Source organism: Oncorhynchus gorbuscha, linkage group LG03 (assembly GCF_021184085.1).
Source record: "Oncorhynchus gorbuscha isolate QuinsamMale2020 ecotype Even-year linkage group LG03, OgorEven_v1.0, whole genome shotgun sequence".
In the NCBI taxonomy this organism is placed as follows: domain Eukaryota; kingdom Metazoa; phylum Chordata; class Actinopteri; order Salmoniformes; family Salmonidae; genus Oncorhynchus; species Oncorhynchus gorbuscha.
This window is the reverse complement of record NC_060175.1, coordinates 81555799-81572514: the sequence shown is the minus strand read 5'-3', so window position 1 is coordinate 81572514 and position 16716 is coordinate 81555799. Positions and strand designations below refer to the sequence as shown.

Sequence of the window (16716 nt, the reverse complement as noted above, 5' to 3'; positions counted from 1 at the left end):
CTAAGACAGGGAATTTTTACTTGGATGAAATGTCAGGAATTGTGAAACCTGAGTTGAAATGTATTTGGTGCGTATGTAAACTTCCGACTTCAACGTATTCAGACCTTTTTCTATGCGACTCCAAATTGAGCTCAGGTGCATCCCGTTTCCATTGATCTATGCTAAATTTAATTAATTGGACATGATTTGGAAAGGCACACCTGTCTATATAAGGTCCCACAGTTGACAGTGCATGTCAGAGCAAAAACCTAGACATGAGGTCGAAGGAATTCACCGCTGAGCTCCGAGACAGGATTGTGTCGGGGCACAGATCTGGGGAAGGGTACCAAAAAATGTCTGCAGCATTCAATTTCCCAAATGGAAGTAGTTTGGAACCACCAAGATTTTTCCTAGAGCTGGCCGCCCGGCCAAACTGAGCAATCGGGGGAAGAAGGCCCTTGGTCAGGGAGGTTACCAAGAACCCAATGGTCAATCTGACAGAGCTCTCTGTGGAAATGGGAGAACCTTCCAGAAGGACAACCATCTCTGCCCACTTTTTTTGTATCCATTTTCGAATAAGGTTGTAACATAATCAAATATTGACAAAGTTTAGGGGTATGGAAACTTTCCAAAGGCACTGTATTTAGCCTTTCACGAGGATATGAAGCATATGTAGCATATTGCAGCATGAAGTAATAAATGTGTAGCATAAATACTCTCTTCCAAATTACATGAAGGTCGTTGTATTAGCATCTATGTGGAAGATACTGGCCTGGGTGCAATATGGTAAATGGTAAGGAATAGGATTCAATAAATGCTTGTGATTGTTCGAATTGCTACCATTTGTTGGCACCCATTCCTACTCTTCGACCTTGTTGTGACCCAAAAATTCATAACTGGCCATGAGCCTCAGTAAATCAATTCAGGGATGAGTTGTAAGCCAGCAAACCAAGACACTCACCAAGACCAGTCTTGGGGATGTCCCTGCTGCTAAACAATTTTATCTTCCTGTCATGGTTGAAGTTTTACAACAAATGTAAGTCAATATAAAACTAGTGGTGTTGTGTGATGCACATCCTCCAACCCCAGTCAACCTCCTAGACTTTAGACCATTTTAAATATACAACTGACAGCGAGTATAAGTGACACTTTGTCAATGACTTGCGATAATCATTTTCCCCACCTTGACTCTCATCATCAGTACTTTCCCTTGCCGCCCACACAGAGAAAGTCTCGGAGGAGGAGAGTGCCATAGAAATGATCAAGAGCATGTTGTAGTCCTTTTGAAGTTATATTCCAATAATTTATCAAGTATGATGCTTTTACATCTATGGGAAGTTATTTTGGGCCCTCCACAGGTTAGGTCCCCTAAGCCCTCCTGGTGATACAACTCCATGCTGGCACCAAGGGAAGCCAAGGCACCCTTTCATCCTGTGTAATTTCCTGACCTAAATGAATGAATGAATGAATTGACATGACTGACTATGACAGATAAAACAATAGTTAGCTTTAAAATATAATTTTGACACAGTTTGACGCTTAACAGCAAATCATTGACAATTGAAAGATACCCAATGTTCATAGAGTCTCCTCTACCCATTAACTACAAAGGACATCCTTTCAGTTCAGTAATTTTGGTGGGAACTTGAAAATATTTAAAAGAGAGTGAATCACTCAAATATTATACTGCAAGACCTTCAGCAGGAAGAGACAGAGTAGTTACTAACCATACTGTTGACTGGACACCCAATAACATAGAGGCTAGTTAGGTCTACTACTGGACAATTCTCTTTGCAAAATTGTGGACTGACTTTTGTTCATAATTTCTCAATTTGAATTTCTGAAGCTTTGGAACAATAATGTTTATAGAAGAGCGGATTATAACACTTTTTAAAAGGAACTTTCACCACACCTGTACATACTGGAGTGTGTTCTTCAGTTTTGGACTGTGTATAGCCTTCCTGGGACCCACCATATTGGACTTGCGATGTCAAACCCAGTCTACACTGAGCCAGATCACCTGGGTCTTCTTCTCCCAGCAGTTCTGCCTGCTCATCGGCAGCTCAATTGGAGGGGTCTTCAAGAAAACGTGAGTGACTATTCAAATAGTTCTCTAATCCTTGTGTGAAGCATAGGGTCGAAAAATTCCGGGAACTTTAAAAAAAACAATCTCTGGTTTTCCCAAAATCCCGGTTGGTGGATTCCCAAAATCCCAGTTGGTGGATTCCCAAAATCCCGGTTGGTGGATTCCCAAAATCCATAATGTGCAACCCTACACTTTTAGAAAAAAAGGTGCAATCTAGAACCAAAAAGGGTTCTTCGGCTGTCCCCATAGGAGAAACCTTTGAAGAACCCCTTTTGGTTCCAGGTGGAACATGGAACCCAAAAGAGTTCTACCTGGAACCAAAAAGGGTTCTCCTACAGTATGGGAACTGTGTTCCCTGGATTCTCACTTTAAACCAATTACAAAAAGATAGCTGTAATTTAAAGGTCTTTCTACGTAGTTCTAGATACTGCATTTTTTTAAAACACAATGCAAACAGTTCCGTAGCTTCTTTTTGCTTAAACTGTGAAATCACTTTGCAGAGCCTTTAAGAGTGTGAAGGTGTGTGTATGCATCAGTTGGCAATTATCTCTGTAGCCTATTCTATCAACAGTGAGCCCCTAGCCAGCAGTCCTTTGCATATTTCAACCATAGTGTTGGCTAACATCTTGTTCAATGTTTGAGCCATTCAAACCTCTAGTATATGTGTATGTTATTTCTAGTAGTAATAATTCCTCCCCTCTCTCCCAAAGGTTGTTCAGTGCTCTAGCTGCACTGTTCTTGTCCTCGCTACTCATCTCTGTAATATTTGCAATCATCCCTCTCTGCCATAATGTGCTGCTGTTGGCTATTGCCATGGCTGTGTCCGGTCTGGCCATGGGCATCATTGACACCATCGCCAACATCCAGCTGGTCGCCATATATCAGAAGGACTCGGCTGTCTTTCTCCAGGTGAGAGAGTAACTATGCCCAGTTCAGTTCAGCTTTCAGAATATACCCAAAGTGCTTTATATTTAGAATGAATGATAGAAACTTTGTTGTTTTTGCAGGCCCTCCACTTCTTCATTGGGTTCGGAGCACTGGTGAGCCCTCTGATTGCTGATCCCTTCCTGTCGGAGACAGGCTGCAGGGTGGGGAATGTGACAGAAAATGTGACCGAGATCATGCACCACTTCAGGAACACACTGAGGAACAGCCCCATTATGATGCACAACGTGTCCATGGACCAACTGCCCCTAGCAGAGGAGCCAGAGGAGTCCATCGTGTCCTACGCCTTCTGGATCATGGCAATGATCAATGTAAGATCTTGGCCAAGCATAGTGAGGTGAAACATAGTGTGTAAGCTCAAGCATAACGGCTCCTAATATTGATTCCGCTCACTCCAAACGTTTAATAATGTTGATTGATTATTGCAAAGGCTTTGGTCCAAGAGTTTACATTTCTTCCCATGATACATCATTTGAATGATATTTTCCTCTCCCAGCTGCCAGTGCCAATGGCAGTGTTATTCCTGATGTACCAGGAGCAGTTGATCCCCTGCTGCCGCAGCACCACACCTCTTTTGCTGGACAAAGACGAGCTGTCCATGGAGAACCAGGGGGCCGAGGGGCCTGACACAGAACCTAAAGACCAGGAGGAGGGAGGAGGTAAAGGGATCTGGGATCTTTTGGATCTGACCTGAACTCCTCATTTCCTCTATAAGATAACAGTGTACCCAAGATAATTTGATTATAATACTTGGATCACATCAAATTCTGAGTTTGGATCAGTTGAGAATTCACACCCACTGTACTAGCCAAGTGGTTTAGATCTCTCCTAATGTTTCTCTCGGTTTGCAGGTCATGGGGATATCTTCAGCTGCTGTCAGAATAACAACCTGCGTGAGTTGCCTGTGTCCTTCTTTGGGATTCATATCGTTGGTGGAATGGTCCTGTTCATGACCGATGGCATTGTGGTGAGTAGTACCGATTCTGTTATGCAGTCTGCTCCATATTAGTGTATGTATGCAGCAATGGATTCATCTGAGGACCTCCACTTTCTATTCCTAGGGTGCGTATGCAGGCTTTGTGTACACATATGCAGTGTCTCCCCCCATTTCCCTACCTAATAAGACTGCGGGATACCTGGTTAGTATCTTCTGGGCAGCCATTACTGCAGGACGTCTGGTGTCCATCCCTCTCACCTTCCGCTTCCAGCCCGTTCGACTGCTCATGATTAATCTGGTAATGTCAATGATATAATATTTTATTAATCCCTAAGGAAAATGAATTAACATTAATGAAGGCTTGTAATAAAATATTTATTGTCTTTCAATTCCAATATGTTTATATTTAAATGGGCATTTCTCTCAATAATTGATTGTCTATATATCCAATTGAAGTCTTTCTTCATCTCTGCAGGCCGGTGTCATTGTCACAGTGTTGTTGCTGCTTGTCCTCGACACCAGCAGTATATTCCTGTTTGTTGGGACCACTCTACTGGGCCTGTTCCTCAGCAGCATCTTCCCCTGTATGCTGGCTTACACTGAGGACATCCTGGACTACCAAGGTGCATTCTTCAATCGCCAGCACAATAAGTGTCAATGACTCAGTAACATTTACATTACTTTTAAGTTACAACACAGTAACGACTCAGTAACAACACAGTAACAACTCAGTAATGACACAGTAATAGAGTGGTTTGATAAATGATGATACTACAGTATATAATCTCTCTGTCTTACTCTGCTTATCTTTTCTCTCTTGGCAGGATGTGCAACCTCAGTTCTGGTAACAAGTGCTGGGATGGGAGAAATGGTCATGCAAGTCCTTGTTGGATCGGTAAGACTGCTCAGAGACGTAGTACATGTTAAAGAGAGGGGAAGATTAACAGTCTAAAATTGTGCTTTTTATTCTCCAGATCATCCAGAGTGAAGGCAGCTATAGTTTCCTGCTCTGTGGAATGATAATCGGTTGTATGGGCTCCATCCTCTTCTTCGGGCTGCTGTTCTTACATCGCATGCACAGGAAATACCTCACTGGTACTAGGACCACCTCAGCCATATCACAGTTGAACAACTGTACATAGAGGAAAAAGTACATAATTGATCTGTAACCCATCTGTTTACATTCTAATCTTTCTCCACCCCACAGGAACCTCAGTGAAGTCAGCCATGGTGGAGGAGCTCCCAGCAGCAGCAGCAGCAGTAGTAGTAGACAGGAAAACAGAACAGAAGGAGAGTAGCTGAGAGGCTATGTAGCTGGGGCCATTTGGTGCTCAGTATTGTTATTGACCAACAATGTGAAGAGGAAGAAAACACGCCGTCAGTGAAGACAAATACGTACAGTACCAGGACATGTGTAATGTTTTAGCCATCCTGAAGGCTGCAATAGCCAGAGGAGTGAATAAGTCATGTTTAAGTTATTAATATATTCAAAATGATTTAGTCCCTCCTTTTTTCCTTCCTGAAAATGGATACTGCTTCTTATTCCAATCATCATCATCCCTTTAGATATGCTAATGTTACCTTCTGTTTAAAGCCCCTATAGATAATGACTTTGTAATAAGTGTGTGAGCAAGGGGTAGTTAGGTTACAGTATATGAAAATAATGTGCTTTATTTTCAAGGCATTTGGATTGGTATTCATTGTTGCTCATTGTCACAATGTTGAAATGTTTAAAAACATTTGAACATGAGTTGAATGACTAGTTTTTTTATTTCAACAGATAAGACAGTGAACTCTTTTGCTTTCATTAATAGTTGATCACAAGAAGGGGATAATTCAAAACATTTTAGAACAATTTATTGAAATAAGTTTTTTTTTTATTGCTATCTGAAATATAATGTAGGATATATAGTCAAAAAGGGATGCCTCCAGTTCTGAAATGGAGGGTATCTGACCATGAAATGTCACCTGCCATTCTGAAATAGGGACTTTAGGACCAGTTGCAGCAAGAGCATGAGGTGTCGAAGACCAGGCCAGTAGCACAGTACTGGAAGTAGGTCTTGCCCTGACTGCAGTTGTAGAACTGGTTCTTGTTCTTGGGGTCGGCGTACAGCCCAGCAGCTTTGCCAACACAGAAGTTACTGTTCATGCCACTGGTCCCACTGGTGGTCCCACCGCTGGGGCTGCCTCCACTGGAACTGCCTCCGCTCGAGCTGCCTCCAGAGTCCCCACCATCATCACCTCCATTCGTAGTTCCCTTAATAAGGGGCAGGGGAGTTGCAGGGGGATTGCAAGCTGAAATGGGTATTAAAAACAAAATCATGAATTGAAAGAACACATTTTAGGTGTTTGATATAATTATGTAGCACAGCAGTCAGAGATGTCATACTTTTCTGCTATTGAACCCAATCTAGTGTGCAGGTCTCTTACGTGCTGATTCCAGATTGAGGCCTTTCTTGAGGACGTTGATGAGAGGATATTTTCCCTGGCCACAGTAGGTGCCGGTATAGTCATCCATATCAAGAGTCCAGACCATGGCTCCTCCAAAGTTGTTCTTCTTCAGCCAGTCAACCTATAAACAGTGGTGTAAAGTAACTAAGTAAAAATGATTTGAACTTCTACTTAAGTAGTTTTTTGGGGTATCTTTACTATTTATATTTTTATTACTTTTACTCCACTACATTCCTAAAGAAAATATATACTTTTTAGTCCCATACATTTTCCCTGACACCCAAAAGTACATTTTGAATGCTTAGGCAGAACAGCAATATGGTCCAATTCACACACCTATTAATATAACGCATTGTCATTCCTACCCACGTTTTATACATTGAGTGTATGAATCATTAAGAACACCTTCCTAATATTGAGTTGCACCCCGTTTTGCCCTCAGAACAGCCTCTATTTGTCAGTGCATGGACTCTACAAGGTGTTGGAAGAGATTTACAGGGATGCTGGCCCACGTTGACTCCCAATGCTTCCCGTAGTTGTGTCTTGTTGGCTGGATGTCCTTTGGGTGGTGGACCATTCTTGACACACACGGAAACTGCTGAGCATGAAAACCAATCAGCATTGTAGTTCTTGACACACTCAAACCGGTGTGCCTGGCACCTACTTCCATACCTCGTTCAAAGGCGCGTAAATACTTTTCTTGTCCATTCACCCTCTGAATGGCACACATGGACTATCTATGTCTCAATTGTCTCAAGGCTTAAAAATCCTTCTTTAACTTGTCTCCGCCCCTTCATATACACTGATTGAAGTGGACAAGTGACATCAATAAGGGATCATAGCTTTCACCTGGATTCATCTGGTCAGTCTATGTCACGGAAAGAGCATGTTCCGAGTGTTTTGTACACTCAGTGTATGTGACCATAATGCTTAACGAAGTAGTTTCACATTGCAACAAATACTATTTTTTTATTGTATTGTTCTTACCTTGATCCCAAAGCTCTTGACATTGTCATAGCCCACCCACTGGGTTCCTTTGTAGGCGTACGGCACATCCTGTGGTGTGTCCCAAACCTCTGTGGCTCCGTCTTTCAAAAACCCACAGATCTGTGATACAGTTGAAGTCGGAAGATTACACACACCTTATCCAAATACATTTAAACTCAGTTTTCACAATTCCTGACATAGAATCCTAGTAAAAATGCCCTGTTTTAGGTCAGTTAGGATCACCACTTTATTTTAAGAATGTGAAATGTCAGAATAATAGTAGAGATTTATTTCAGCTTTTATTTTTCATCACATTCTCAGTGGATCAAAAGTTTATATACAATCAATTAGTATTTGGTAGCATTGCCTTTAAATTGCTTAACATGGGTCAAACGTTTCGGGTATCCTTCCACAAGCTTCCCACAATAAGTTGGGTAAATTTGGGCCCATTCCTCCTGACAGAGATGCTGTAACTGAGTCAGGTTTGTAGGCCTCCTTGCCCTTGCACACTCTTTCTCAGTTCTGCCTACAAATTTTCCAGGATTGAGATCAGGGCTTTGTGATGGCCACTCCAATATCTTGACTTTGTTGTCCTTAAGCCATTTTGCCACAACTTTGGAAGTATGCTTGGGGTCATTGTCCATTTGGAAGACCCATTTGCGACCAAGCTTTAACTTCCTGATATATGTCTTGAAATGTTGCTTCAATATACCCACATCCTTTTCCTTCCCTCATGATGCCATCTATTTTGTGAAGTGCACCAGTCCCTCCTGCAGCAAAGCACCCCCACAACATTATGCTGCCACCCCCGTGCTTCACGGTTGGGATGGTGTTCTTCGTCTTGCAAGCTTCCCCCTTTTTCCTTCAAACATAACGATGGTCATTATGGCCAAACAGTTCAATTTTTGTTTCATCAGACCAGAGGACATTTCTCCAAAAAGTATGATCTTTGTCGCCATATGCAGGTGCAAACTGTAGTCTGTCTTTTTTATGGCGGTGTTGGAGCAGTGGCTTCTTCCTTGCTGAGCGGCCTTTCATGGTATGTCGATATAGGACTCATTTTACTGTGGATATAGATACTTTTGTACCTGTTTCCTCCAGCATCTTCACAAGGTCCTTTGATGTTGTTCTGGGATTGATTTGCACTTTTTGCACCAAAGTACATTAATCTCTAGGAGATAGAACGCGTCTCCTTCCTGAGCGGTATGATGGCTGGTGTTTATACTTGCATACTATTGTTTGTACAGATGAACGTGGTACCTTCAGGTGTTTGGAAATTGCTCCCGATGATGAACCAAACATGTGGAGGTCTACAATTTTTTTCCTGATGATTTTCCTATGATGTCAAGCAGTGAGGCACTGAGTTTGAAGGTAGGCCTTGAAATACATCCACAGGTACACCTCCAATTGACTCAAAAAATACTTGTGTCATGCACAAAGTAGATGTCCTAACCGACTTGCCAAAACTATAGTTTGTTAATTAACAAGAAATTTGTGGTGTGGTTGAAAAATGAGTTTTAATGACTCCAACCTAAGTGTATGTAAACTTCCGACTTCAACTGTACATGAAAGCACAGGGGATCAACAACACCTATCTCCATCAAGTGTCATCACTTTCTTTTGTTGTTCTTGAAAGTACACTGAACAAAAATATAAATGCAAAATGTAAAGTGTTGGTCCTATGTTTCATGAGCTGAAATAAAAGATCCCAGAAATGTTCCGGAAGCACAAAAAGCTTTTTTCTCTCAAATTGTGTGCACAAATTTGTTTACACCCCTATTAGTGAGCATTTCTCCTTTGCCAAGATAATCCATCCACCGGACAGGTATGGCAGATCAAGAAGCTGATAAAACAGCATGATCATAACACAGGTGCACCTTGTGCTGGGCACAATAAAATGCCACTCTAAAATGTGAAGTTTTGTCACACAACACAATGCCACAGATATCTTAAGTTTTGAGGGAGCATGCAATTGGCATGCTGACTGCAGTAATGTCCACCAGAGCTGTTGCCAGAAAATGTAATGTTAATTCCTCTACCATAAGCCGACTCCAACATAGTTTTAGAAAATTTGGCAGCACGTCCAACCGGCTTCACAATCGCAGACTACGTGTATGGTGTTGTGTGGGCGAGTGGTTTGCCGATGTCAACGTTGTGAACAGAGTGCCCCATGATAGCGGTGGGGTTATGGTATGGGCAGGCATAAGCTACGGACAACGAACACAATTGCATTTTATTTTTAGCAATTCAAATGCACAAAAATACTATGACGAGGTCCTGAAGCCTTTAGTGGGGCTTTAAAGGTATCTGTGACCAACAGATGCATATCTGAATTCCCAGTCATGTGAAATCTATAGATTGGGGCCTAATTAATTTATTTCATCATATGAACTGTAACTCAGTAAAATCAATGAAATTGTTCCATGTTGCATTTATATTTTTGTTCAGTATGATTTCCCTTGTTATGATAAAGCCATCAAATAAGAAGCAACCAGTTGAGTCGAAGTTGAGATACAATTGAAACCAGATCATAAGGAGGCCCTCAACAGTTAGGGTTCACTTTTTATGATGAAAGAAATATCACCATTTAAAGTACCTCAAAGTAAGCCAGCTCTCCAGCCTCCTGTGTGTATTTGCCTGGAGTTCCAGCCCCGGCAATAGATGCTCCGATTCCGTTGTTAGCTGCATTCCTCAGGGTGAATGTGTTGCCGTAGGTGGGGAACCCAACCATCAGTTTCTCTGCTGGTGCTCCATGGTTCTTCCAGTAGTTCATAGCATAGTCCTGGAACACAATAGCTTCATATGTTAGTGTTTGCTGCCTGCTGGATGAACTTTGCTCTTCAGCAGACTCATCACACCCACAAAGAGCCATCCACCCTTGTCCTGACATACTCACCACATTGAAGTAGATGAAGCCACCATTGTCAGCAGGGCTCTTGTACAGGGGGCTGCACTCTCCAGTGAAGGGATCCCAGGAGCCGTGGAAGTCATATGACATGACATTGATCATGTCCAAGGCCCTAGAGGTTGCAAAAGTGGCAAACTGTTATTATATGGTCAGTATCATAGCCTGAGTAGCAGTAATATCTTTTTGAGAAAGACAATGACTGTATGGCAGTATACAGGCTACAAAATACAGTAGATAGGCCACTACAGAGTGAGTGTAGAGTGGATAGGTAACTACAGAGTGGATGATGCCTACTGTCCAAGCTTGGGGATTTCGTAAGCAGAGCTGATGGTATCCCTTCCAGCGGAGACAGCAGCAGACAGCAGGAGACGGGCCTTGTTAGTCTGCTTAGCCTCAGTCTCAAATGCTGCCCTCATTTCCTGTTATAAACACATTTTTATTTTTAATATTTTTGATTTAACCTTTATTTAACTAGGAAAGTCAGTATTAGGGCTTTACTATTTACAATAACTATTGCAAAATAAATATATTAAACTCTCTCAGTTGTATTATTGTTGTTCTTGTTTAGTCAACTTTACCTCCACGAGAACAGAGTAGAGCTGCTGATCCTGAGGAGGGCTCCCTCTGTTGGCTGGGTACTCCCAGTCGATGTCCAGACCATCAAACTCATACTTCCTCAGAAACACTATCACAGAGTTGATGAAGGTCTGGCGGTTGGTGGGGCTGGCCACCATGGCAGAGAATCTGATGGGGGAATAGAATGACTCAAATCACGTTTCCATCCACAGTTTTTAGGCGAGTAAAGACCTTGTAAAAAAATCACGACAGCTGTGATGGAAGCATTACCTTTCGCTAGAATGTTATAAAAGCCTACAGATAATTTGTTTGTTTGACATGGTGGAATCGTTTTGTGTCTGTAAAATTATTTTTTTGCGAGAAATGGCGGTGGAAACGCCTCTATGCTCAAATAATAATATAATGACCATCATATTGAAGTAAATTTTGGAGTCACGCGATGATATGCTGTGTGGTCATCCCACTATGACTCGGGAGACCATGCAGTTTATTAGGCTACAGATTAAATACAGTATGAACTTCACAGGGTGGTGAAAGTGTGCAGTGATGAGTTTGATGCTCCTTTCAATAAATATAGAGGGAATGATTTTTTTTGACATGATGATCGATGCTCTTAACCATAATAATATCATAATGTAGACTGGCCTACCGGCACTGTCGGCCTGTCTGCGAGCTGTTGGATAGGTCTCACATTCCAAGACCATATTTGCTATTTTGCAACAGTTTTTGTGACAAAACTATCAGTAGAGTCGAAATGCAATGGAAACAGATTGAACTTCAGATTTGTATTTGGTACATGAAAATGTAAGCGAAAAAGTACATCTTTTCTGCAACAAGTCTGTTTGTGGAAACACAACTGGGGGGAAAATACATATTTTCACCATGCCAATTTTAGAATATTCGCATGAAAAAAATCTGAGAATATTCTGATGAATATACTGATGATCTATAGAGAGAAATAGAGGGAAATAGAGAGACTCTGATGGCCGTTATCAAGAGGAAAGGATGCGAACAGATATAACGGATCATCTTACCCAGAAGAGCCGAAGTTCCATCCTCCAACAGACAGAAGAGTCTTCAAGTTGCCATTCCTGTTGAAATACAATATGTTATTCCATATTAAGGGAAATTAAAGTAGTAAATTGATGACATTTGTCTCTCTTGACACAATCTCATGAGGTGTTAGTTTCTCAGTAGGAGCTCACTGGTTCTTCAGGCCATTGAACTGGCTATAGAGCTCTACGTCATTCCACTCGAAGGTGGCCAGTTCGTTGTTCTTCATAGTGGCGAAGGCATAGAGAAGATGGGTACACAGACATGGGTCAATGTCATTGGGCATGTAAATGGCGGGGGGTGGTCTGTACTGTGCCCAGTTTGTGAAGTAGCATGACAAAATGTAGGAGGACCCTGAGACACAAGTTAAAACAGGATATGAATAGTTTGATATTTGCTCATTCACTTGTTTATAGGATGGAATTACTTAATTTTCAACTATAGTCACATAATCCACCTAGTTTACATATTCTATTGCCCCATATTTAGTCAATTACAGATGTAGGATCTTAATTTGATCACTCTGTTGCAGGAGAACTTTCCATCAATGCAGGAAATGTAAAACATGTAGTGTATTTGAGGTTTAAAAAGGCTTCTGAAGTTTGTAATTTTCACTTAGACATTTCAGACTAGATTTTACCTTGTGAAAAATGCATAAACCTCTACAACAATGAATGTAAATTAATTATAATCCACATAATAATTCACATTTCCTGTTACTGCAGGATTATTTTCCTGCTGTCATAAACTGGCTCAAATTAAGATACTACATACAGTATGTACTGTACTTGGTCTATGGACCAATTGAGTTCAATTGAGACCCCTATCCCCAGCCCACAAAGAGTTTGTGTTCTGGAGTCCACTTACCGAGCTGTGCATGCAGCAGCAGGGCTAGAGCTATGGAAAGAGAAGACATAGATTACATTTTGTTATGCATACGTTGGATACCATACAATAATGTAGTGTTGAGCTTTCACCATAACTACTTTACCCGTCACAAACAGTACTTTGCCCATGATTGCCTTGAATAAAGACTGTGTCTACGGTTACCACTTTTATACAATCTGCATTTGCTCAAAACGCCTTGACGTGCATTTTTGCAAAAAAAGGGAATATTTACTAAAGATTGTTGTGCATTACCAAAGATTAACATATTTGCTGTGCTGGCGTAAGCTGTGAGGTGTGATTACCTATCTTTCCATTATGTTCTGCAGGTACACTGCCAAATTGGATTTCTCCTTGTGTGAAGGACCTTTATGGTAGATTGTTTCATGAACATACTGATCATAACAGTAACTAACAAGTACATGTGGCCTACTTGGCAACTAAGAAAATATGTATGCACATATTGGCACTGAGAATTTAGGGGAACACAATATCCCAAATATTAAAACTACAGGGGTGGCAGGTAGCCTAGTGGTTAGAGCGTTGGGCCAGTAACCGAAAGGTTGCTGGATTCCCAAGTTGACAAGGTAAAGATATTTTGTTCTGCTCCTAAACAAGGCAGTTAACCCACTGTTCCCCAGTAGGCCATCATTGTAAATAAGAATTTGTTCAATCAAAATAAATAAAAAACACATTGACTGGAAAATGTGTTGAAGATTCGGCTGTGTTTTTTTATTGCACTATAAGCCAGAATAATGTAACCGTCACGTCCTGACCTTAGTTCCTTTTTTATGTCTCTATTTTGGTTTGGTCAGGGCGTGAGTTGGGGTGGGCATTCTATGTTTTGTTCTAGGTTTTGTACTTCTATGTGTTTGCCCTGGTATGGTTCCCAATCAGAGGCAGCTGTCAAACGTTGTCTCTGATTGAGAACCATACTTAGGTAGCCTGTTCCCACCTGTGTTTGTGGGTAGTTGTTTTCCTTTTTTAGTGTTTGCACCATATTTTTGTTTATGCGCTTGTTCGTTTGTATTTAGTGTTCAGTTAATTTAAGGAAATATGAACACGTGCTGCGCTTTGGTCTACTACTTCTTCCTCAGATGAACATTGTTACAGTAACATTGAATAAATGGTGAAGTTTTTCTGTTTGAACAGCTAAGTGGTAACCTAAAAAACATATACTGTTATCGCACTGCTAACATAAACAAGGCACAAAATAGAGATGCTTACACTGTAGCTATTCAACCTATGTGATACGTTAAAGTCAATAGATTACTTATCTCAATCTTTCCTTCCTTATTTCAGGCTTCCGTTATTTCAGACTGCATCAGATTATGCAACAGAAATGCTGATGCTAATGGAACATGTTGAACAGTGATAGTTATAGTGTGAGTAAAAACCTTAAAGCAAAAGTTATTTTAATAAGTGACCATTTGTTTTATGGATTTCCCATAGAAACCTTGTTTGTTCTGCTGGAGGTGTTTGTAAAGTGAACAGGGACGCTAACCAGATGTTAGTGGGACAGCAGCAGGGGATCCCTCCTAGTATCCTCATTGGATCTCAACTTACCAAGGTCAAATGTAGGCCATGTTGTCAGGAGTAGCTGTGTGCAACTACAGTATTTTGTTAAACACTGGCCACAATCCAAGGTCCTCTATTAAAACCTGGTGAATTCATGGTGAACTAATCTGAGGTCAGATTCACACCAAACCAGGTTTCAACATCTCTTATTGGCCTATAACTACTGAAATTAGTCGGTGATTATAATGCCAATGGACAAATGTTACATAATGAATCATTAATAACCACACACTTCTCTGCTCTCTCATTTGCTGCGTTCTTGCTTAAGCAAATAGCAAATGTCCTATTTCTCATTTTGGAATCACTTCCCCTAATACATATAATTTGAGCTGACGAAACTGTAATTTGAAGGAATACTTGTGATTTTGAGACATACATTATTACAATAGTGAGATTCTAGGCACATTTAGAAACTTCAGACTTGGCTCATTCTAGAAGTGTTACTAAAGGTAAGAACTTTTATATTTTAGAGAATGTCTGCATATTCTCCTCATAACCCTTTAAGCCATAATAGTATACAAGTTTACTTAGGCTACTGTATAACCAGAGACTAAGTTTTCAGCTTGATTAATGCATTATGCCATGTAACATTTTCACGGTTAGTTTAGACAAAGATGTGTTGAAATACATTTGAGGATTATTCATCTCCCTGTGTGTGCGTCACTAATTTGTTCCGTTCACTTATAGAAAACAACAACCTTTTCTGATGAAAATGGGAAACAAACCAGCAAGTAAGTCATTTCCCAAAATGAGATAGAAGATCCAGAGTATCCCTTCGATCATGGTTCCCCAACTAGCAGCATGCGGGCCCAATTTGGCCCGAGGGGGATTTTAATCTGATCCAAAGTATTCCCACATATAATAGAGAGAGATAAAATATCATATACACATGTAAGCAAGGTTTGAAATTATGTTTTAGTCAAATAATATATGTTTGGGATTTTGTAGTCAATTTGCAGTCTTCAATTATTTGTAATAATGTTCCGGCCCCCTGATCATCTGCTCAAGAAAAAATTGTCCCGAGGCTGAATCTAGTTGATGTTCCCTGCCTTAGATAATATAATGTACACAACATAAATCTTTACATTGCGATGTGATCAAAGGTGTGTATTTAGTTGTAATAGTCTACATGTGGGACTCACACCTCAGACTGGTTAGTGGTTTTGGTCCTTGGTTGAACATGGATAAATAAAAGGTGACCTTGTGGTGGTAGTGATGGGACTTTAAGAAACATTGTCATGAACACATGTTTCTGTTATTATGTAGTCTTCTTTTGACAATATTTTAAAGCACTAAGTGGCCTACTTCAAATGTACTAATATCCTTTATAGCAACAACAACTACAATAGCACCAACAACAGCAGCAACAACAACTATTCCTACAACCACATACATGCCAACAACACCATTCATTGACCAAAGGTAAGCATTGAATTCTACGACTAATTCATACAGTCGCTTAAAGTCATACATTTTCTTCACACACACCAAATCAGATAAAACATGTTTACGGCTTATATTATCACTCTTAAATCACTGTTTTTCTCCTTCCTTTTTACTCTTCAGGCCCGTATCAGCAGAGCAGATCATAATTGGCCTGGTCACCTGTATTTGTCTACTTCTTGTTGTGGCTGCATCAGGTCTGTTCGTTTATACCCTCTGGAGAAAGACAGCTTTACGTGAGTAACATCTTCTTTTAAAACATATTGATCCTTTTGAACCTAACACAGACAAAAGATGTATATTGATTTATTCTAAGAAAGATTCTAAATGTTTTCCTTTTCTTCTTTTTCCCCTTGTATGTTTTTTTCTCCAGCATGTGTGTCAAAATCAAGAGAGTTGGATGATGAAACAAATACCCCAGACAAACCACAGGTACAGAAATGCATCACTCAACAACATGAGCACAAAAGCAGACCCTATTCCTAAGCATTTAGACACATTTATATTATTTGTACAGGAGATAAAAGCAACATTTGAACTGTCTGTCATGAAAGACACATTTAGTCTGTAACTTGGTTGTATATTATTTTCAGGTGTTTGTTATTGCAAATGAGCACACACATGCGAACGCTGGTAAATCCAAGGTGCAGAGGATGGAAGACCACATTACTTACAGTGACCTGACCATCCTAAGGGCTGACGCCAAACCATCGCCAGCCACAGAGATGACTGAATATGTCAGTGTTGTAATCAGCACTTCTGAAATTTAGCATGCATAATAATGCACAAATATACATCTCTTCAAGGATAATGCTCTAAAGTCACAAGGGTGGGGGCAGCTCAGAATTGAATCTTTTGAAGTTTATTTTGTATGGTTTTAAAAATATG

General features: G+C 40.6%; 2 protein-coding genes across 2 annotated transcripts; one reads left to right on the top strand and one right to left on the bottom strand.

Moving 5' to 3' along the window:
• Positions 1-1654: 1654 nt before the first annotated feature.
• Positions 1655-5697, top strand: mfsd4ab (major facilitator superfamily domain containing 4Ab). Its single transcript, XM_046343991.1, has 10 exons — positions 1655-2068; positions 2776-2974; positions 3073-3321; positions 3507-3669; positions 3862-3977; positions 4072-4245; positions 4423-4570; positions 4772-4842; positions 4922-5042; positions 5155-5697. Exons 1-10 carry the CDS (start codon positions 1839-1841, stop codon positions 5247-5249), a joined length of 1566 nt encoding a protein of 521 aa, XP_046199947.1. The 5' UTR covers positions 1655-1838; the 3' UTR covers positions 5250-5697.
• On the bottom strand, positions 5603-12938 carry LOC124032029 (acidic mammalian chitinase-like). Its single transcript, XM_046343992.1, has 11 exons — positions 12914-12938; positions 12790-12819; positions 12075-12276; positions 11904-11960; positions 10872-11037; positions 10588-10712; positions 10282-10405; positions 9982-10167; positions 7386-7505; positions 6378-6519; positions 5603-6242 (listed from the first exon to the last, which is right to left on the bottom strand). Exons 1-11 carry the CDS (start codon positions 12936-12938, stop codon positions 5938-5940), a joined length of 1482 nt encoding a protein of 493 aa, XP_046199948.1. The 3' UTR covers positions 5603-5937.
• Between the last annotated feature and the right edge of the window lie 3778 nt (positions 12939-16716).

Coding starts and splice junctions, on each gene's coding strand:
- mfsd4ab (XM_046343991.1), top strand. CDS start 1,839: ATGTTTATAGAAGAGCGGATTATAACACTTTTTAAAAGGAACTTTCAC. Junction 2,975..3,072: donor ACTCGGCTGTCTTTCTCCAG/GTGAGAGAGTAA, acceptor TTGTTTTTGCAG/GCCCTCCACTTCTTCATTGG. Junction 4,246..4,422: donor GACTGCTCATGATTAATCTG/GTAATGTCAATG, acceptor TCATCTCTGCAG/GCCGGTGTCATTGTCACAGT.
- LOC124032029 (XM_046343992.1), bottom strand. CDS start 12,938: ATGGGCAAAGTACTGTTTGTGACGG. Junction 12,820..12,913: donor CAAAGTACTGTTTGTGACGG/GTAAAGTAGTTA, acceptor CTCTTTCCATAG/CTCTAGCCCTGCTGCTGCAT. Junction 6,243..6,377: donor CCTCAATCTGGAATCAGCAC/GTAAGAGACCTG, acceptor TACCCATTTCAG/CTTGCAATCCCCCTGCAACT.